This window comes from Coregonus lavaretus (genome assembly GCF_964263955.1).
Source record: "Coregonus lavaretus genome assembly, chromosome: 7".
Classification (NCBI taxonomy): domain Eukaryota; kingdom Metazoa; phylum Chordata; class Actinopteri; order Salmoniformes; family Salmonidae; genus Coregonus; species Coregonus lavaretus.
Genome location: NC_139994.1, coordinates 49,425,030 through 49,444,905, shown reverse-complemented (window position 1 = coordinate 49,444,905; position 19,876 = coordinate 49,425,030). Strand labels below are relative to the sequence as shown.

Here is a 19,876-nt window from a genome sequence, read left to right as displayed (position 1 = left end):
GTTAACATCTCAACAAATATTATAAATAACTTTCCATGATTTAAACGTAACTTATCCATGTGAGTGCAATTGACGCCCTTTCCAGAACCAGACAGTGCACAATATGTCAGAAAAAAGTGGACTAAAAAACATGAAAACGGAAACACCTTTTTAAAAATACATAGACATATTTTCATCAGAAATAATCCACAGCAAGACAGAACAATAAATGTAATTGTACAAATGTATTTGTGCATTTTTGAGGGGAACATAGTCAGGCATCATTGTAGTGTTCAACTTTCATGAAGTGTATACTGGATAGATCTATATGCCTTTTTCTAGCCATGGAGTCAATACCAACAAATTCACTTTATTGTAAAAACTAATTACACAACGAAAAGCTTTCAAAAATATATTCTGGTACAAAAAAAAGAAGGCAAAAAAACATTATAGCTCAATCAAACTAACTGCTCTTCTCAGCTTGTTCTTTTTAACCATTATTGTAGTAAAATGTAATTCACTGTGTGAAGTGAAAATGTCCCTGTTAAATATGTGCATATAACAAATAAAGCAACTTAAAGCCATGCAGATCATAAAGCAAATACAAAATGATCAATAAATACAATTATTATTATGATGATGCTGCTTTTCTATTATCAGGCCATGGATGTGGTGTGCGCTGTGCAGGCAGGCATTCTGTAGAAATACTGCTACCTTCCACTAGGTAGCGCTCAAAGGCATAACACTAGAGCTTGGTGAAAGTTCTTCGTACTTTTTTTGGCACTGATGCATCTTTGTTCATTTTATCCTCTATCACCAACATACCACTGCTGCATAGACTTCGAGACAGCTATACTAGTGAGGGTGTTGGTGGTAGCATTGAGTTTGCAGGGCAATTAGTGTCTTTCAACAACACGAAAGCCTAGAAGCCTGCGCCCCAATCCCAAATGAACCACTATCCCTTACCCCCCTATGCACTTATTAGGATCTGAGAGGATTGGATAGGAGTAACCCAAGAACGAATATGGCCAAACTAGTACCTAGCCTATCAGAGGCAGCACTAAACAGGTGCAAAACAGGAGATTAGACTTAAGCAGAGAGATGGAAACAAAGATATGAACTTTATGGAGATACACACGCACTACAGTAATATCCTATTTGGCATGTCTGCAACCCACATGTTTACTATAGCTCACAAGGGCTCACTGACAATAGAGTTGGAGAGAAAACACAGACAGGCACAGGCAAGAGTAGGCCAGCATGTCTGTCTGGGAGCCACCATCATAGATTAGACAAAAGACAACCCTTTCTTTCTCATCCTTTGGACAACATGCAGGGGACTGTGCAGCTGTGTGGGAAAGCCAGGGTGTGACGAAAGTTGAAACGCGTGTGGGAAATCGAAAGAAAAGGAGAGAGGGGGACAAGTGAGTGAATGGAAAGCGAAACAGGTGTAGACAAGTAAAAGTTTGCAGACAGGTTTTTCACTTGGTGGCCTTACTGTGGGAAAGAACGTGACCGACTAAGCGCTCTATTGCTCCACCATCATTCCTTTCACAACAGAGTAGTACACCCCTCAGGTTCTCTATCAAATCGCTCCATCTATCATCTCATCTCCCTCCATCTCAATCCCGTTTAACACTCATATTCTCTTCTTTTCCATCCCGCTCTTCCAGACTGCAAGGTAGGAAACTGAAGCGGTAAGAGTAGTCTGGTCCCAGATCTGATTTAGCCATCTTTCAAACTCCTATGGTTTACATCCTAAAGTTTTTTTTTTAAGTGTTGTTTTATGACATTTGATTCTCCAATGCAACACGGAAGCCCAGGCAGAAACACACAGCAAAGCTGTCATGGCATTTACATACAGACCCACCACCTGCACCGTCATCAAGTTATCCCCGCTCTCCTCCATAGCTCCAACAAACAACACCAGGATGTGAGACTCAATTGCTATTTTTGGAGAGGGGGATGGAGGGTTACTTACAATAAATAAAGATGCAAAGATCAAATAAAATAAACGGTTATGTCAATGTAAGAAGAAATAATGGCAACCGAACAGAAATAAGCTGACTCCCATAATACAGTGGCCCACAAGGGACACTGAATGTCACAAACAGGGTTCAAACAAAACAGTCATCATCAATCATCAGGACACACAAGATGAAAAGTGTGCTTGGCACCAAAAACCCAGAAGTGAGTAGGTATAAAAACATACAAAAGGCCAACCAAGAACACACACGCACACAAAATCTAACTGGGTGACGATTTGAGGCACAGATCTGAGTTCTTCTGGACTGAAATTCTATGATTCAACCTCACTTACTTCAAACGTCGAACCGTTCAATTCGAAAGATAATAACACAATGTAACAACAACTAAGGCATTTCAAAGTAGAGAGAAAATGTATTGTAAACAAGTTTTAAGAAGAAAAGTTGAAGAAATATTGTCAAGATATTTCCGCCAGGCGCTGCAGCAGGCCGGAGAAGCCTGCGGCATGCTGTGACAGCTCGGCCACGCGGTCCACCATTTCCTGGGTGGCAGCGACTGATGGGTAGTTCTGGGCTGCCCCCTTCGTTGCCACAACGACAGCCTTCAGGGCCTGACATAGATGCCCACCTGAGGTTGTGACCTACGGAGAGAGACAAAGACAAATAGAGATTGATTATGGCTTCATCATAGGACAATATGCATTTTAATCTTACCTAAATGTCCCTAATCTTGTCCCTAATGCCTGTCACCTTGACCTAAATCTCATATGAATTCTGTTGCAAGCTGTTCTTTATCTTGCTATGTCATATCAAACCCTACATTTGGAATGAAATGCAGGGTCGTGCTAATTAGGCACCAAACGGAAGAAAAACAGAATGAAACAGAGAGGGACTACCTTGACTCGTTCAATATGAATGGCTCGTTTTCATTTTCCATTGCAAAATGCTTTGCTACAGTGTGCCCTAATGAACACAACCCTGTCATGAAATGTGTGCTGACCTTTGCCCTGAGGTCAGGAGAGGTTAGGAGGCGGGAGAGCGTGTCCCCAATGAACACCAGCTTGTGTGCCGTCACGATCAAACTCTTCCCCCGGGAAACAAAGACGCGGGGAGGTTGGTTCCCCTGCACGGTGCTGAAGAGCACGTCAATGGAGTCGGCCAGGCAGGAGAGGTGGGATAGAGACTGGGAGGAGTAGAAGGAGAGCAACTCTGAGTCCTCCAGAGAAAGGGAGACGGGCAAAGGAGGGGAGGGGCTCAACTGGGTGGAGAGAAAGACAGACAAGAGACAGAGTGAGATAGAGCCATCATTGTTTGGGTAAAGAATGAACATGGTCACTCATGGAACTGACATTTATTGTGTCATGGGCCCCAATAGTCTATTATGTCAAATTCTTAGAATCACAGATGGCCTCTTGTTGTGTGCCTATGATGCAAGTGGATGCAACCTAAGCCTACAGATTGAGCGAGCGAAAAAAGGCAGACAGAGGAAAATCAGAGAAAAGATGGAGAGAAACGAAAGAGACGTTGAGATTTAGTGAGAGATACTGTTAAGGTAAACAAGTTGAGTTAATCCAGGCAGGTTGAAACTGGATAAAGGGACACAGAGAGAGCAGGTTTACTGTCAACAGTTAGGTAGATCAATGTTGAGTCACTGGACTGAAGGACTGAAGGACAGTCCGAGCCAATGTTCCCTCTAAGCTGAGTGCGTGCGTGGCTGCGCACCTCCTCCAGGACTGCCGCGCAGAAGAAATGCCAGGCCGAGCAGAGACGCAAGAGATTGAACTTCACTGAGTTCGCCCCATTAGTTTGGACTATATAGACCAACGTTTTTTCTGTGATCGAATCAACATTATTTCAGCACGTTTTAAATGCAACAAACCAAAACAAATCTAACTTTGCAACATTTTGTCTGTGATTTTCGTTGTAGGCAGAGCTAGAGCACAACAGAGTAGAATTCTATTGCCGGGGGTAGCCCACGAGCAGTCTTTGAATCACCCGCGTGTGAATGCGCTTTTCAGATCAGTTCAGATCGGAGCGCAGTGCAGCGCGCGTGTGTACATTTGTTGATATTCTTTGCTAGTTAGCAAGTTATTAGCCCAGTTATTGATAAGTATATGTCAGCTAAGGGGAGTTACTGCTTCCTACAAGAGCACAAAACGTATAGGCTACATTTCAAGCTATCTTTGAAAAGCCAGGCTGGTAAAAAGCTTATGTCTTTAAAAAAAGGGACAGTGTTGTATTTTGAGACAGGCTTGAATATGCAAATAAGCCAATAGGCAGAGGGGTAGCCTACATTGTCTAATTCTCTGTATGACAATAATAATTTATTTTAATTTGTAAAGTGGTTTCTTGCATCATACAACACAATGCAATTCTTACAACGTTCAAGTTTCCGCTCACAAGACCTAAAATTTGCTCAGTGCCCCAAAAAATGTGAGGGAACATTGGTTAGAGCTCATCAGTAAATACACAGAGAGAATCAATGATTCTTCTGAGTGTGTAGTGAGTGTACGTGGTGTGAAAGTGAGAATGTTGTGTGGTGATTGGTGTGAAAATGGAGTGTGTGTGAGAGAATGAGATTGTGTGAGCGTTTGTGTGACAATTGGACAGTACGTGTGGTGTGAGAATGATTATGTGTGTTTTACCCTAGGCTCTGTGGTGTGGAGGGTCTGGTTTGACCTATTCTCTGTCTGGGCATCTGAGCGAGGCTCTGGCTTTCCCTGAGGATGAAAAGATAAGAGATAGATACATCACTTTTACACACACAGCTATGGGCCCAGACGGCAGATATTGTCTATTAAAACTACTGGATAAAACAATCCAGCAAGCGCACAATAAAGGTGTCTGCTTAATGAGTAAAACGCAATGGAAAATGCAGACAAGTGCCAGCAAGACTGAACACTGACCTGCAGTTTCACGTATCCCACACTGTCTCCAAGAGGAAGTGGTGCCGGAGCGGGGGTCAGACCTATTCCTGCGTACTCGTTCCCCATCCCCTCCTCTCCGTCGCTCTGCCCCACAGTGATGGACATGGTCACAGAGGAGGGTTGTGCGGGGGGCAGGGGGAATGCCGGCTGGGGGGTGGGGGGTAAGGGTCTCTCCTGGATCCAGCTACCCTTACGTGGTCCCATACCACTCCCTACGGGTTTCACCTCGGCCACGGGCAGGGCGGGTAGGGGTCTTCGGGAGAGGGAGTCCTGGGAAGGGAGGCGGGGCCGCCCCTGGGTCTGAAATAGGATGGTGGAGTCCTCCAGCGCTCGTTGGACCATAGAGAGAAGAGTGTCCGACGGAGGGGCGTGGCCACCGGCGGACAAAGCAGGAAGTAGGTCTGAAAGGCGGGCCCAAGCCTGTTGGAGAGGGGGAGGGACCTCACTGGGTTGACTTGACTTCCAGACGGACAGGATCTCAGCCAATGAGGTTGCCAGGTCCCTCGAGGAGGCAGGTGCACCCGAGGCAGAGCTAAGCACCGATTGGACAAGGCCCGTAAGCGAGGTCCTCCATTGGACGTCACCAGACCCATTACTGGATACAGATAACCGACGTGTGGAAGACGAAGACGACGTCGACATCGTCGAAGAGGGCAACACGTCAAGGGTGAGAGCGGGCATGTCGTAGATGCCACAGTCCGGCTCGGAGGTAGACCCCGGGTCACTGCCCTCGCCTAGCCCAAGCGGAGCCCTCTTCCCTGAGCCAGGGACAGAGTAGACCTGGCCGTGCTCCGTCTCCTCCAAGGGGGCGATGGTGGACATGTCCCCCAGGCCCAGGGGTAGGCCAGGAAGGGTTGGGAGGCTGTAAACGTCCTCCTCCGATTCATCAGTAATAACAGAAGTTGGGGCGTTGTAGGTCTGCTGCTGGGGGTCTGACGATGTGTTAAGTATTATGGTGGGAACATCATAGACCTGAGAGACAGAAGGAGAGAAAGATAGAAAGAGATCTCCCATTACCGTTATTGAAGTCATTCTAAATCAGTCATTCTAAGGTCATTAGTACTGTCTGTTATGCATGTATATTCTAGGGAGGAGAAAAGAGGAGGAGACTGTTTAGCCTGGCTTATACATTCCCACTGCAATATAAACAGCTGGGTGTGACAGGGAGAAAATCGCAGCAGCAGTATTCAGACCAGACAGACTGGATTGCAGCAGACAGCGAAACAGGTGTGACAGAGTGGCAGAGAGAGAGAGGGGCTGTGGGAGGAAGGAAAAGGTGGAGGAAAGTTGAGAGCTGAGAGAGAAAGCGGGGGTCAGGGAGAGAGAGGGATGGGGGGAGTGAGGGGGAAAGGGAGAGGCTGAGAGAGGGAAGAACAGGTGAGGGAAAGTTGAGAGCTGAGGGGGGGGGGGGGGGGGAGAAGAGAGAGAGAGGGACAAATAAAGAGAGGGGGAGAGAAATATGGAGTGAGAGAGAGGAGTGAGAAAAAGAGGGAGTGAGAGAGGAGAGACAGATAATAATAAAAATAATAATATGCCATTTAGCAGACGCTTTTATCCAAAGCGACTTACAGTCATGCGTGCATACATTTTTTTTTGTGTATGGGTGGTCCCGGGAATCGAACCCACTACCTTGGCGTTACAAGCGCCGTGCTCTACCAGCTGAGCTACAGAGGACCACAGATGGTATCTGTACTGTAGAGGATGGATTCTGACTGACCTCAGACTCTAGGTCAGTGTGTGGGGGAAGGGAGCGGGGGGTGTTGTAGATGCTCTCATCGTCACACAGTGCTGCTGGGGCCGGCCGCTGCCACCTACTGCTGGGAGGAGTATCATACACCTAGGAGACCAGGCAGAACACAAGACAGCATGTTATAAGACCGTTATACACTTGTTATAAGCACAAGGTCACAATGTCAGATATATCGTTCACGGCAGGTAGCTTAGTGGTTAAGAGCATTGTGCCAGTAACCGAAAGGTCGCTGGTTCTAATCCCCAAGCCGACTAGGTGAAAAATCTGCCGATGTGCCCTTGAGCAAGGCACTTAACCCTAATTGCTCCTGTAAGTCGCTCTGGATAAGAGCGTCTGCTAAATGACGTAAATGTCAAATGTAAATGACATAAGCTAAGTTTCCATCCAATTGGCGCCAGATTTTCCCACCAGTGGTGTGTTTCAACCATGCTGACTTGTGGATAAAAACCAGTGTGTGAAGATGTAGTGCACACAAAATGGATTTTTCGCTTAAGGTAGTACCGAATAAAAATCGAATCTTCAATGTGTTTCCATCGCATTTTCAACTCTACCGTTCATTTTGTCACAAAAACTGTTAAGTAGCAAATGTGCCTACTCTGGTCTTGCCGCGTGGGCTCTAGCCAACAGCTGGCTGATACAGTGCAGGTAGGCTGTGAGAGTAGGCTAGTCTACATGATGAGATTATTATGGATAAAAGTGAGAATATTTGTATTTGTCAAACGGCAGTCAAGCATCGATCAGAATAAGACCCTTTATATTTATTGGAAAGAAGCATCACTGTGCACTTTCACCACCCTGTGAAGTTCATCATAACTTATTTCATCTGTAGCGTAATAAACTGCATGCTTTCCTGAGTCCTAGTGGAAGGCCCACACACCATGTCATCGCAACTCCAAGTTTACTTCCATATGATGGTTATTACATCAATATTTGCACATTAAGGAGTTTCCACCGCCATTTCTCACATAATTAATTTTACTGACACAAAAAGATCCCACCATGTCGAACGAACAAATTATCTGTGCATTTATCAAGTTGTACCGAAACGTCCTGTTTCCATCACAGCTGTCGTGATTTTTTTTAAATAATACGGTATGACTTTACTCGCATTAAAACTGTGGATAGAAACGTGGTTAGTGGTTAACTAGGATTGGCGTTTTTCCTGAATACATGACTTGACAGGGAAAAACTCTGGGGCCTAATCATGACAAGAGATTGTGGAGAGAAAGAGAGGGAATAAGAGGGGAAGGATAGAAGGAGAGCAGCGACATTGAACTTGTTAATTTCTTCCCTTTCTCTCGCACCTGTTCATCCAGGCTCTCATCATCACACTCTCTGTCCTCTCCTTTCTTATTCTGCCCATTCTGCATCTTTTCATCCGACGTCATCCTTCCATCTTTGCTCTCCCGGTGCTGGGGTACAGGAGTCGACTGGGGGGTGGAGAGGACAGGCTGAGAGGTGGATACAGGGGTTCCGGATTGGGGCAAGTCTTTTCTGGTTACCCCCCTCACTGGAGGGGCTGGAGGAGGGGGCTTACGGGCAAAGTTTGGGGATCCAGGCACCCTGCCTTGTCCCCGTCCTGCTCTGGCCAGCAAAGGGGAACCCCTGAGGGGGGTAGCAGGAGCTAGCTTCCCCCTGGTGATGGGAGGGGTGGAGGGCACACCACCCTGACCACCGGGGGTCCCTGGGGTTTTGGGGGTCGCCCCTTTCAACTGAGGTTTGGGGGATCCCTGTGCGGGGACAGGTGGAGTCCTGAGAATCCCTGCTCCTACAGGGGTGGGGGTCTGGTACATCATCCCAGGGGTGTCCTGTGCCAGTTTGGATTGAGGGGTGAGGGGCTTAAGGGGGGCTCCCCCGCCCCCGTTGATCTGTGAAGGGGTGAGGCTCTGAGCCTCCAGGACCCTAGTAGTGATGGGGGTAACCTGGGTCGACACAGCCCCCCCGGCTGCCCCTCCTGTGGGGGTCTGGTAGACCTCCTCGCTGGGCAGGACAGTCCCTCTGGGGACCAGGTAACAGCCATCAGAGTGGCCTACCGCCGCTACAGTCTCCCTGGGGACCAGGTAGGTGTTGTCCTCTGGCCCCTCTGGAGCTAGACCCACCGCCCGAGGCATCCCACTGGGGGCCAGGTAGACATTCTCTGGTCCATGGTCTCCAGCCAGACCCCTGTGGTGCTGGGGCCCGAGAGGTGTGGGGGTGGAGGGGGTCTGGTAGAGGCTCCCAGCTGAGTCTGTGCCTCTGGACCGGAGGGAGGGCGAGCGGGGGCGGCCCGTCACCCCAACGTCCCAATCGGGACAGGGGCGTGTGCCGGAGCTGGAGCGGGAGCGTGGGCGACCCCCTACCTCGGCCTGCCGGAGCACCCCTGGTCTAGAGGCGACAGGCACCGCCCCTGGGCTCTGGTACAGGGCCTCCCCCAGGCTAGGTGGGGTGCGGTAGACCCCGTCCACATCTTCTGTGGAGACTGCCGTGCGGGCCAGGGGGCCTGGGGAGAGGTACACAGAGTCCTCGCTGGGGGCGCGGCTGGGGGGTCGGGAGTCGGCCCCCGGGGCGGGGGCAGTGTGGAGGAGGCGGAGGCGGTTGGCGGGGGCGATGCCCTGGCGCCCGTGGAGGGAGCAGAGCCACCAGCCAGGACCCCCTCCCTGCTCCTGTTCTAGAACCATCAGGATGTCTCCCTTCCGGAAGGCCAGCTCCTCAGGGCTCTCTGCTGCATTGTCAAACAGGGCCTTCGCCAGCACCGTCTGAAAAATATATAACAAAGAAATAACTTATTACACAGTAATTACTCAGAAATAAGAGAGATTCACAAACAATCATCACTATCCCAGAGTTTTTCCTAGTTAAGTCACGTGGTTTGGAAAAACTCTGGGCCCTACTCATAGGGGCACATACACACTGATGATAGAAATGCATGCAGAGACAGAAATGACCTGACTTCACACTGGGAAGCACACATCTACATACTGACTGGCCTGGACATAGACAAATGCATTGACTTGATGCCAAGAAAGAGAATGAGAATAGCTAATTGTATAACAGTCTTAGTGAATAGAAGAGAAAGATGGGGTGGGAGGAGCAAAACAGAACAGTGTGGTGTGTGTGTGAGAGAGAGAGAGAGAGAGAGAGAGAGACAGAGAGAGAGAGAGAGTCATTCAGAGCACAGTCACATAATGAATAAATACATACTGATATAAGTGCTGAATCACTGCATATTCAGTTACTGCACACAGTGCTTACTTATAGGGTGAATAGAAAAGAGACAGTGAGAGGACGGAGGTCAATTATTTAAAAGACAAGAGGAGTAAATGGTAATGAGAAAAGGAAGGGAGGGAGGGAGGTAGGCAACATCTGTCCCTAGTTTGGGGTTTAATTGCCGTCCCTTGGGCCTCCTCTCATCTTCTCCTTTTCAAACCCCTAACCCCCTGGGGATTGGCTATAGAAAGACAAGCTGAGCCCGGGCCATGTTCAGTCAAGGAAACGTTTTCAAACAAAGTGAAAATAGTGTCAGATCTTGTCCAATTAGAACACAGATTTTTGTTTTCTTATTGCAAAACACATTGCTACGGTTTGCACACCGCCCAGAGATGAGAGCTCTACTCAAACACCAGCTCAAGTGGATGGAAGACAGGGCAATGTTCAATTACTTAAAAACGCATCCTTCATTCATTCCCTCCCTTCCCTGAATGACGTAATCACTGATTTGACAGTATTTGATGAGAAAAACGAAGGGATCACTTCAGCCAAATGTCCTTACACCCACCCGATCCAGTTACGTCATTGTGATTCTCCCAAAGAAGAAAGGATCATTCATTTTTTAAGTATTCAAACAGTTCCCTGGATTGAAACAGCAGTATAGTGCCATGTCACCAGTTGGGTGCCTTTCCATCTGTGCCCGCTTTACTCACCATCTCTCATACAAAAGCGTGCACACACACAGGCACACATACACCATTTATACTCACTGAGAGGGACATGTTTGCTCTTCCTCAGGCAGTGCTCCTGTCAGGATGTTGGGTCAGACAAGCTCACAAGCAGACAGGGTCCTCCTCCATCTATATCCAAGAGGTGAACTGGTGACTGCTGAAGAGTCCAAACACACGATCCAAGTTGTGTTCAAGGGAAACACCACCAGCCTCATTCAAGGCTGCAAAGGTTGAGAGATGTCCAGCTTTCTTCGTTCGCCAAAGCCCAATGGGTTCTTCTGTGTTGAGGGCATGATTGAACTGCTCCTTCTTGGCTCAGTGTTGTTGACAGTAACTGTCAAGAAAAGCCAGTTGGGCTGGATTGTGATGTCATCTTTAGATCACACTCCTGATAACCACTGAAGGAGAATCCTAGTCAGAGGAATATGATGATCAGTTATTTATGTCCTGTTACTTTGTAAACAATATTTGATGTCAATGTCTACCACTTTTATCTATAACCAATTAATAACTTCAGTACTATTCTTACCATATCCAATGTTGTGGTCACACATCTAGGTCTCATTTTGATCCCTGTAATATCGTGGAGCTGAGTAAACTTAATTTACGACATAAAGTCAGCTACTCAGAGGTTGTATCAGTGCCAGGCATTGGGATCATCCAGTAAAAATCATAGACCATGACATAGATATGACTGATTACATCAATATTTGCTAACTAACGTTAACTAGCCCCCTAATGTTAGCAAGCATCTTACCCTCTCGCTGATCAAATTAAAATATACCACGAAAAGAATGCATATCCAAGATTTTGCTAGCTAACAATTTGGCCAACATTATCCACGTATCTCAAATCGATGGAGGCTAGCTAGCTTGCTACTGTAACGTTATAACGTTAGCTAGCTGCTAGCTACAGCAGTAGCTGGCACAACAAAAAGGGGCATAAAATGCATTCGCTAGCGAGCAAACTTCAGTCAGCCTTCAAATTACACTCACTTATTGTTTTGTTAGCTAGCGTACCTACCCTTAATGCTCCAGAAAATAAAGATAACGAGCATTCCCTTATTTCAGCCGAGGGACTTTGTGGCCAACGAGGTTTTTCTTTTCTCTCTCCCTCCTGAGAAGGACTACGTAATTGGATACGATCAATAATGTACATAAACCCTGGATTGCAGATTGCCATTGAGAGGCTTTGAAGCCACCAGTCGGACATATTGGCACTTCCCAGTCGGAGCAGTCCTCCATAGGAATGAATGGAATTCTACAGTATTTCAGTGAAATTTTTCAAGAACAAAATTACATGTATTTAAGTATTTTTGTTGTTGTAGTGGGGACAGTAACATTAGTACTCTCAAAAAAATATTTTAAATATATTTTCCATTGTTTTATTTGCATGTTTCGCTAACATAATATACTTTAAAAGTATGCATTCAGGTGTCTGTAATAGAATAAACGTGTCGAAAACGAATGTAGACATAAATAAGTGAAATTATATAGCTTCCCCAAAAAATGTTTTACAATGGAGTACCAAGATGACTGCGATTTGGCTTCAATACAGCGCCCCCTGTCAGACATCCAGTGTTTATACACACTATTGAATGCAACCCTCTTGCGGTAAACGGGCAAGATTTTGAGGATGGAGCCCCAGAAGCGAGACATCACTGGCTAATTTTTTCTGGTTGGGGCGGGTGGGGAGAGTAGACCAGAGCCATTGGTCTCACGCGGGAAAGCATGCGCACGCGAGACAGGGAACGCCCACTTACACAGACCGGAACCTTGACAATTTTTTTCAAACATAGTGGCTGCGATTCCGGATTTTCTTGAACCAGACTTACTGTGGCAAAAATACTGAGATTTCTGCGCATGCAGGATCCACTAGTCTACCTCCTTCAGCTGCTGCTCCGTCACTCTGTGACTCTACTGCCACTTGTACACAAAACAGTTCAAACAAACTTTGTTATTTGTCTGTTGTAACAATAGGCTATTGCAAACATAAGCACACAAGACACAAAAAGGTTGTCTAGCAATCATGTTCTTTTTTCAGGAGGGGAGTTACATGCAGCTATTTAAGCAAGCTATATGTAGCTTACACAGCAATAAATAGCAAGACACAGACAAGCCGTCAATAGCAGCGGCATCATGCCAATATGGGGCACAGGTGCACATGCCCCCTCAGATTTGCCCTGTTTAGCCCAGATAGTTTCTCAATCTCCCAACCTCATAACTAGCTACCACAACGTCATTTCAGGCTATCAATCAAGTTAGAGTAGCTATCTTGCCTAGCTATCTTAGCTGACATGCCTGCTGGCAAGGTTGGTAGACTTTAGAAAAGCAACCAATAACTAAATGTACTGAATAAGACTCACATTCCTTTCAATCTTTACCCAGATTTTAGCAGAGATGCAGAGAAGCATATTTAGGAGGATACAGTCAGGAGGACAGCTCAAGAGGTATGCTTAGATATACAGAAAAAATGGGGGAGATGGCGCCGGAGGAGATGGCTGCCGTTTTATGGCCCTCTAACCAATTGTGCTATTATGTGTGTTTTTTCGCGTTATTTGTCATTTATTCTGTACATAATGTTTCTGTCACTGTCTCTTATCACCAAAACGAGCTTCTGGATATCAGGACAGCGATTACTCACCTCGTATTAGACGAAGATTTTTTCTTCAACGAGTCGGACGCGAAGGATATTCTACAGACACCCGACAAGGCCCAAATCCCTGTCATTCGCATGAGAAAGAGACAGAGATATCGTGGATGTAGGTCGGGGTGCCTTGTAAGGATCCGACGGCGACCGAGTAATCTGCCTCTTCCATCAATCCTATTAGCCAACGTACAATCATTGGAAAACAAAATGGACGACCTAAGATCAAGGATATCCTACCAACGGGACATTCAAAACTGTAATATCTTATGTTTCACCGAGTCGTGGCTGAATGACGACATGGATAACATACAGCTGGCGGGATATACGCTACATCGGCAGGATAGAACGGCTGACTCCAGTAAGACAAGGGGTGGCGGTCTGTGTATATTTGTAAACAACAGCTGGTGCATACAATCTAATACTAAGGAAGTCTCAAGGTTTTGCTCGGCTGAGGTAGAGTATCTCATGATAAGCTGTAGAACACACTATTTACCAAGAGATTTTTCTTCTATATTTTTCATAGCTGTCTATTTACCACCACAAACCGATGCTGGCACTAAGATTGCACTCAAGGAGCTGTATAAGGCCATAAGCAAACAGGAAAACGCTCATCCAAAGGCAGCGCTCCTGGTGGCCGGGGACTTAAATGCAGGGAAACTTAAATCCGTTCTACCTAATTTCTACCAGCATGTTAAATGTGCAACCAGAGGAAAAAAACTCTAGACCACCTTTACTCCACACACAGAGACGCATACAAAGCTCTCCCTCGCCCTCCATTTGGCAAATCTGACCATAATTATATCTTCCAGATTCCTGCTTATAAGCAAAAACTAAAGCAGGAAGCACCAGTGACTCGGTTAATAAGGAAGTGGTCAGATGAGGAAATGCTAAGCTACAGGACTGTTTTGCTAGCACAGACAGGAATATGTTCCGGAATTCTTCCGCTGGCATTGAGGAGTACACCAGATCAGTCACTGGCTTCATCAATAAGTGCATTGATGACGTCGTCCCCACAGTGACCGTACGTACATACCCCAACCAGAAGCCATGGATTACAGGCAACATCCGCACTGGGTAGAGCTTCCGCTTTCAAGGAGTGGGACTCTAACCCGGACGCTTATAACAAATCGCTATGCCCTCCGACGAACCATCAGGCAAAGAGTCAATACAGGACTAAGATTGAATCGTACTACACCGGCTCTGATGCTCGTCGGTTGTGGCAGGGCTTGCAAACTATTACAGACTACAAAGGGAAGCACAGCCGCGAGCTGCTTAGTGATACGAGTCTACCAGACGAGCTAAATCACTTCTATGCTCGCTTTGAGGCAAGCAACACTGAATCATGCATGAGAGCATCAGCTGTTCCGGATGACTATGTGATCACGCTCTCCGTAGCCGATGTGAGTAAGACTTTTAAGCAGGTCAACATTCACAAGGCCGCAGGGCCTGACAGATTACCAGGATGTGTATTCCGAGCATGCGCTGACCAACTGGCAAGTGTCTTCACTGACATTTTCAACATGTCCCTGACTGAGTCTATAAAACCAATATATTTCAAGCAGACCACCATAGTCCCTGTGCCCAAGAACACTAAGATAACCTGCCTAAATGACTACCGACCCGTAGCACTCAGGTTTGTAGCCATGAAGTGCTTTGAAAGGCTGATCATGGCTCACATCAACACCATTATCCAAGAAGACCTAGACCCACTTCAATTTGCATACTGCCCCAACAGATCCACAGATGATGCAATCTCTACTTTTGCACACCACACTGCCCTTTCCCACCTGGACAAGAGGTACACTTACGTGAGAATGCTATTCATTGACTACAGCTCAAAGTTCAACACCATAGTGCCCACAAAGCTCAGCACTAAGCTAAAGTCCCTGGGACTAAACACTTCCCTCTGCAACTGGATCCTGGACTTCCTGACGGGCCGCCTCCAGGTGGTAAGGGTAGGTAACAATACATCTGCCATGCTGATCCTCAACACGGGGGCCCCTCAGGGGTGCGTGCTCAGTCCCCTCCTGTACTCCCTGTTCACCCATGACTGCATGGCCAGGCACGACTCCAACACCATCATTAAGTTTGCCGACGACACAACAGTGGTAGGCCGGATCACCGACAACGATGAGACAGCCTATAGGGAGGGGGTCAGAGACCTGGCCGTGTGGTGCCAGGATAACAACCTCTCCCTCAACGTGATCAAGACAAAGGAGATGATTGTGGACTACAGGAAAAAAAAGAGGACTGAGCACACCCCCATTCTCATCGACGGGGCTGCAGTTAAACAGGTTGAGAGCTTCAAGTTCCTTGGTGTCCACATCACCAACAAACTATCATGGTCCAAACACACCAAGGCAGTCGTGAAGAGGGCACGACAAAGCCTATTCCCCCTCAAAAGACTGGAAATATTTGGCATGGGTCCTCAGATCCTCAAAAAGTTCTACAGCTGCACCATCGAGAGCATCCTGACTGGTTGCATCACCGCCTGGTATGGCAACTGCTCAGCCTCCGACCGCAAGGCACTCCTGAGGGTAGTGCGTACAGCCCAGTACATCACTGGGGCCAAGCTTCCTGCCATCCAGGACCTCTATACCAGGCGGTGTCAGAGGAGGGCCCTAAAAATTGTCAAAGACTCCAGCCACCCTAGTCATAGATTGTTCTCTCTGCTACCGCACGGCAAGCGGTACCAGAGCGCCAAGTCTAGGTCCAAAAGGCTTCTTAACAGCTTCTACCCCCAAGCCATAAGACTCCTGAACAGCTAATCATACCCAGACTATTTGCATTGTTTATTATCTATGCATAGTCACTTTAACTCTACCCACATGTACATATTACCTCAATTACCCCGACTAACCGGTGCCTCCGCACATTGACTCTGTACCGGTACCCCCCTGTATATAGCCTCCCTACTGTTATTTTATTTTACTGCTGCTCTTTAATTATTTGTTATTTTTATTCTTTACTTATCTATTTTTTACTTAATACTTTTTTTTCTTCTTAAAACTGCATTGTTGGTGAAGGGCTTGTAAGTAAGCATTTCACTGTAAGATCTACACCTCTTGTATTTGGCGCATGTGGCAAATAACATTTGATTTGATTTGATTTGAAATATATACATTGAATTAAGCATAATGATTATGGCTTTATATTGCAGGAAAAAGCTGTTTCGGGTGTTTGAAAATGGCAAAATTCTCCACCTTCTGGACTGGTGGCCTAACCCAGGGTAGGACTTTTATTTTGGAAAAATGCCGGAAACGCTGTGTCTCTCGTCTTTAAACTCGTGTTTTTGTCACTGGACTGAACGGACTCAAAAACAGAGGTAGACTACTTTTTAAATGTTATATATATAAACCAACGTTACGCCCAAACCTTGATTATTGGCTTTTCATGTAGCTGTTGTTGAAGGGAAGGCCATCTCTTTGCATTTTGAATTCAGCACAAACTAAAGGCTGTTGTAGTCGCATGCTTGCACAATTCAACTTTCACCTAATTTAATCTCTTCAAACTCGTCGACCACTTGACAACTACAATAAATACAGTTTATGTCTTAGTTACTAGCTCCATTAGTTATAGCAGACTAAACGTAACTCCACGATTTACGATGGAGTTGAGCGGTGATTAGTGTAATTGCGGGCTATTATTTGAGTGCTGAAATCAGTAGTTTTTGACAAAAACACTAGTGACCGCACAACTCCATCGTAAATCCTGGAGTTGAGTTTAATCGGCTACCTTAGTTATTGCATTGCTTTATCCGTGATATAAAAAAAGATGTCCGTTTTATGTTTTGAAAGGTTCAGTTGTGTTTTGCATCCTGAATTTGTGAGCTGTATGTGTGTGCATTGAGAAATGTTCTCTCTTTACAGGTAATGCTGAGGTGTCTTGTTAGCAGGTGCCTTTTGACCAATCCTGTCGCAGGTCAAACAAGAAAGATGTCAGGAGTCAGTCTCGCTGGGTCTCAAAGCAGTCTTGCAGGGAAGGTTGCCATAGTCACTGCCTCCACAGATGGGTAAGGAATAGCTGTACCAACCGTTTTGCTGGGGATGTATTTAATTTGTTTATACTGAATTGCTCTCCACTTTGCCTGACCTGGAAAAAATCTGGTCACCTAGTTAGCCTTTATTGTTTAACTAAGGTATATCTACAGTATAGGGGCCAGAGTTTTCCATGATTAGGTCATGCTGGCAGGAAAACGCTCGGCCCTACAGTATATCATGCAAAATATACATGCCTCTTTCTTCTACTGACTGAGACTTGTGGCATCTCTTCCAGAATCGGTTTGGCTGCAGCCCAGGCTCTAGGGCAGAGAGGGGCTCACGTTGTGGTGAGTAGCAGACGCCAGTCAAATGTCGACAAGGCCGTGGCACTACTGCAGAGTGAAAAGATACAAGTGACCGGGACGACTTGCAACGTTGGGAATAGTGAAGACAGAGCTAGACTGGTTAACATGGTAAAGTCCATACATTTTGATCCCATTCTAACAGTTGCATCCAGAGTAGACATCAATTGATAATTCTGGCTTGGCCTTATACAGGGAGACTGTTAATACATAATCACAGGCACAGCCATCAGTCATAAGCCTAAACTGAATTTCAGTGTTATTATTTTCTGTTTTGATGTTCAGACAGTGGAACAGTGTGGTGGTGTGGACATCTTTGTTTCGAACGCAGCAGTCAACCCTTTCTTTGGAAACATTATGGACTCTACAGAAGCAGTCTGGGATAAGGTGTGTGGCTGGCACCCCTATTATCTAGGTCAGTGTTTCTTAATCTTGGTCCTGGTTACCCAAAGGGTTCACATTTTAGTTTTTGCCCCAGCACTACACACCTGATTCAAATGATCAACTCTTCCTCAAGCGTTGATGATTTTAATCAGGTTTGTAGTGCCAAGGCAAACACAAAAATGTGAACCCCTTTGTGTCCCCAGGACCAGGATTAAGAAACACTAATTTAAATAATCAAACACAAAATGTATAAAATAACCATACATTTAAGAAGATGTAGTTTCATTGAGCCTGAGAAGGATGATAGCATATGAGAAAAGTGGTATTTGAGCTATATCCAAAAGAGTGTTGCGATATCAGCTGATTTATATTGTGCACTTCACACAGATCCTGGATGTGAATGTAAAGTCGGCCTTTCTTATGACCCAATTGGTGGTGCCTCACTTGGAGAAGAGGGGGTAAGAGAGAGAAATATTTAGGAAAGTGTTTTGTGAGCTATAACAATGCATGTCCATGGCATGTCTGTTTTCCAGGGGTGGGAGTGTTGTGTTCGTGTCCTCTGTCGCTGGGTACCAGCCAATGCAGGTAAGCTCTTCTGATTTGCCCTCTAAATGCTTCTTGGTTTGATCATTAGACCATTTGCATTGTTATGGAGAATTCTTACTTTCTTTGACCTCCCCACCACCAGGCCCTGGGCCCTTATAGCGTGAGTAAGACGGCCCTGTTGGGACTAACTAGAGCCCTGGCCCCTGAACTGGCCCAGTGCCACATCCGGGTCAACTGTGTGGCCCCCGGCGTCATCAAGACCACCTTCAGCCAAGCAGTGAGGACCCCCTCCCTTTCTATTCTGTCATCTTTACCTGTGTACTCTTTTCTCTTCACATTTACTTACCCTCACTCCTCTTCCTGTCACACATTTATCCTTTGTTTCCCTGTCTTCTTCTATAATACATACAGCGAGAAGGGAGTTTTGACGATTCTGTGTTCTCTCTCAGTTGTGGCAGGACGAAGACATTGTGGACGAGTTCAAGAAGCAGCTTAGCATTAAAAGGTTGCCTTCAACTTCATTCTTGGGTGTATCGCTTAGTTTAGGTTACATTCTTACCCTCAAGTGTTGTTGTTTTAGTGACGTGTGGCCACGTCTCATTGTGACTGAATTGGTCGAATTTGTGACACGGTCTGTGTGTTGTATTGTGGTCAATGTAGTGTTTGATGATCGATTTGATTTATTTTAGTGCCATACACCATTAAGTACTCCGACACTATTCATCAAGTACTCCAAACAAAATAATATTACAAATTAAATGCATAATCGTAGCATGTACAACTACCACCTTGTCACATAAGGTTATTTCATACAAAAAAGACATCCATTCTTGTATTATTCTCCCAGGTTTGGCAAGCCAGAGGAGATAGGTGGAGTAATCGCTTTCCTGTGCTCGAAGGACGCGTCTTACATCACTGGAGAGACAATCACTGTGACTGGAGGGATGAGCTGCAGACTGTGAGGCTGATCGGCTGGAAAGTGTTAATAGAATCTGGCAACACTGACTGTGACACTCAAAGGAAACAATGCTTTTGTAATATAATAATGGGCTGTAAGACAGGAAGATTCACTATACATTTCAGAGTAATTTCTTCCTCTCAAAGTCTAATGACCTGAGAACTCGAAGCCAGGAAGTGATGGGGAAGTGGACAGTCTTGACACCACTGCTGATATTCTTTCTGGGTATGTTTTTCAGTGGGCACTATACCATGCAGTGAGTTAACGAATAAACGGCATCTTTTTTACTATGTTTTAAAGATCCGTCACAGCACATTGTAAGCATTTCTGAGCTCACATTTAGGGTCCAAACTCAGGCCAGTTTTAACTCCCACAATCTCATCCCATTTGGAACTATACCTACATTGCCTTAATAAAAAGGACTACACTGCTATTCATG

The 19,876-nt window shown here is 46.0% G+C and overlaps 2 protein-coding genes across 3 annotated transcripts; one reads left to right on the top strand and one right to left on the bottom strand.

Annotated features, from left to right (window-relative positions):
• Positions 1-205: 205 nt before the first annotated feature.
• efs (embryonal Fyn-associated substrate) lies at positions 206-11,666 on the bottom strand. 2 transcript variants are annotated; one of them, XM_084166020.1, is made up of 8 exons: positions 11,582-11,666; positions 10,598-10,969; positions 7,946-9,376; positions 6,609-6,728; positions 4,871-5,863; positions 4,610-4,684; positions 2,965-3,222; positions 206-2,605 (listed from the first exon to the last, which is right to left on the bottom strand). In XM_084166020.1, exons 2-8 carry the CDS (start codon positions 10,607-10,609, stop codon positions 2,423-2,425), a joined length of 3,072 nt encoding a protein of 1,023 aa, XP_084022146.1. In that variant the 5' UTR covers positions 10,610-10,969; positions 11,582-11,666; the 3' UTR covers positions 206-2,422. The 2 variants fall into 2 exon arrangements, with proteins under 2 accessions (XP_084022146.1, XP_084022147.1); XM_084166021.1 differs by lacking the exon at positions 11,582-11,666 and adding an exon at positions 11,088-11,390.
• A 4,772-nt stretch (positions 11,667-16,438) lies between these two features.
• Positions 16,439-19,870, top strand: LOC311132738 (dehydrogenase/reductase SDR family member 4-like). The gene is made up of 9 exons (XM_084166036.1): positions 16,439-16,532; positions 17,077-17,219; positions 17,483-17,660; positions 17,835-17,936; positions 18,321-18,391; positions 18,467-18,518; positions 18,622-18,756; positions 18,929-18,984; positions 19,327-19,870. Exons 2-9 carry the CDS (start codon positions 17,080-17,082, stop codon positions 19,439-19,441), a joined length of 849 nt encoding a protein of 282 aa, XP_084022162.1. The 5' UTR covers positions 16,439-16,532; positions 17,077-17,079; the 3' UTR covers positions 19,442-19,870.
• The last annotated feature ends 6 nt before the right edge of the window (positions 19,871-19,876 follow it).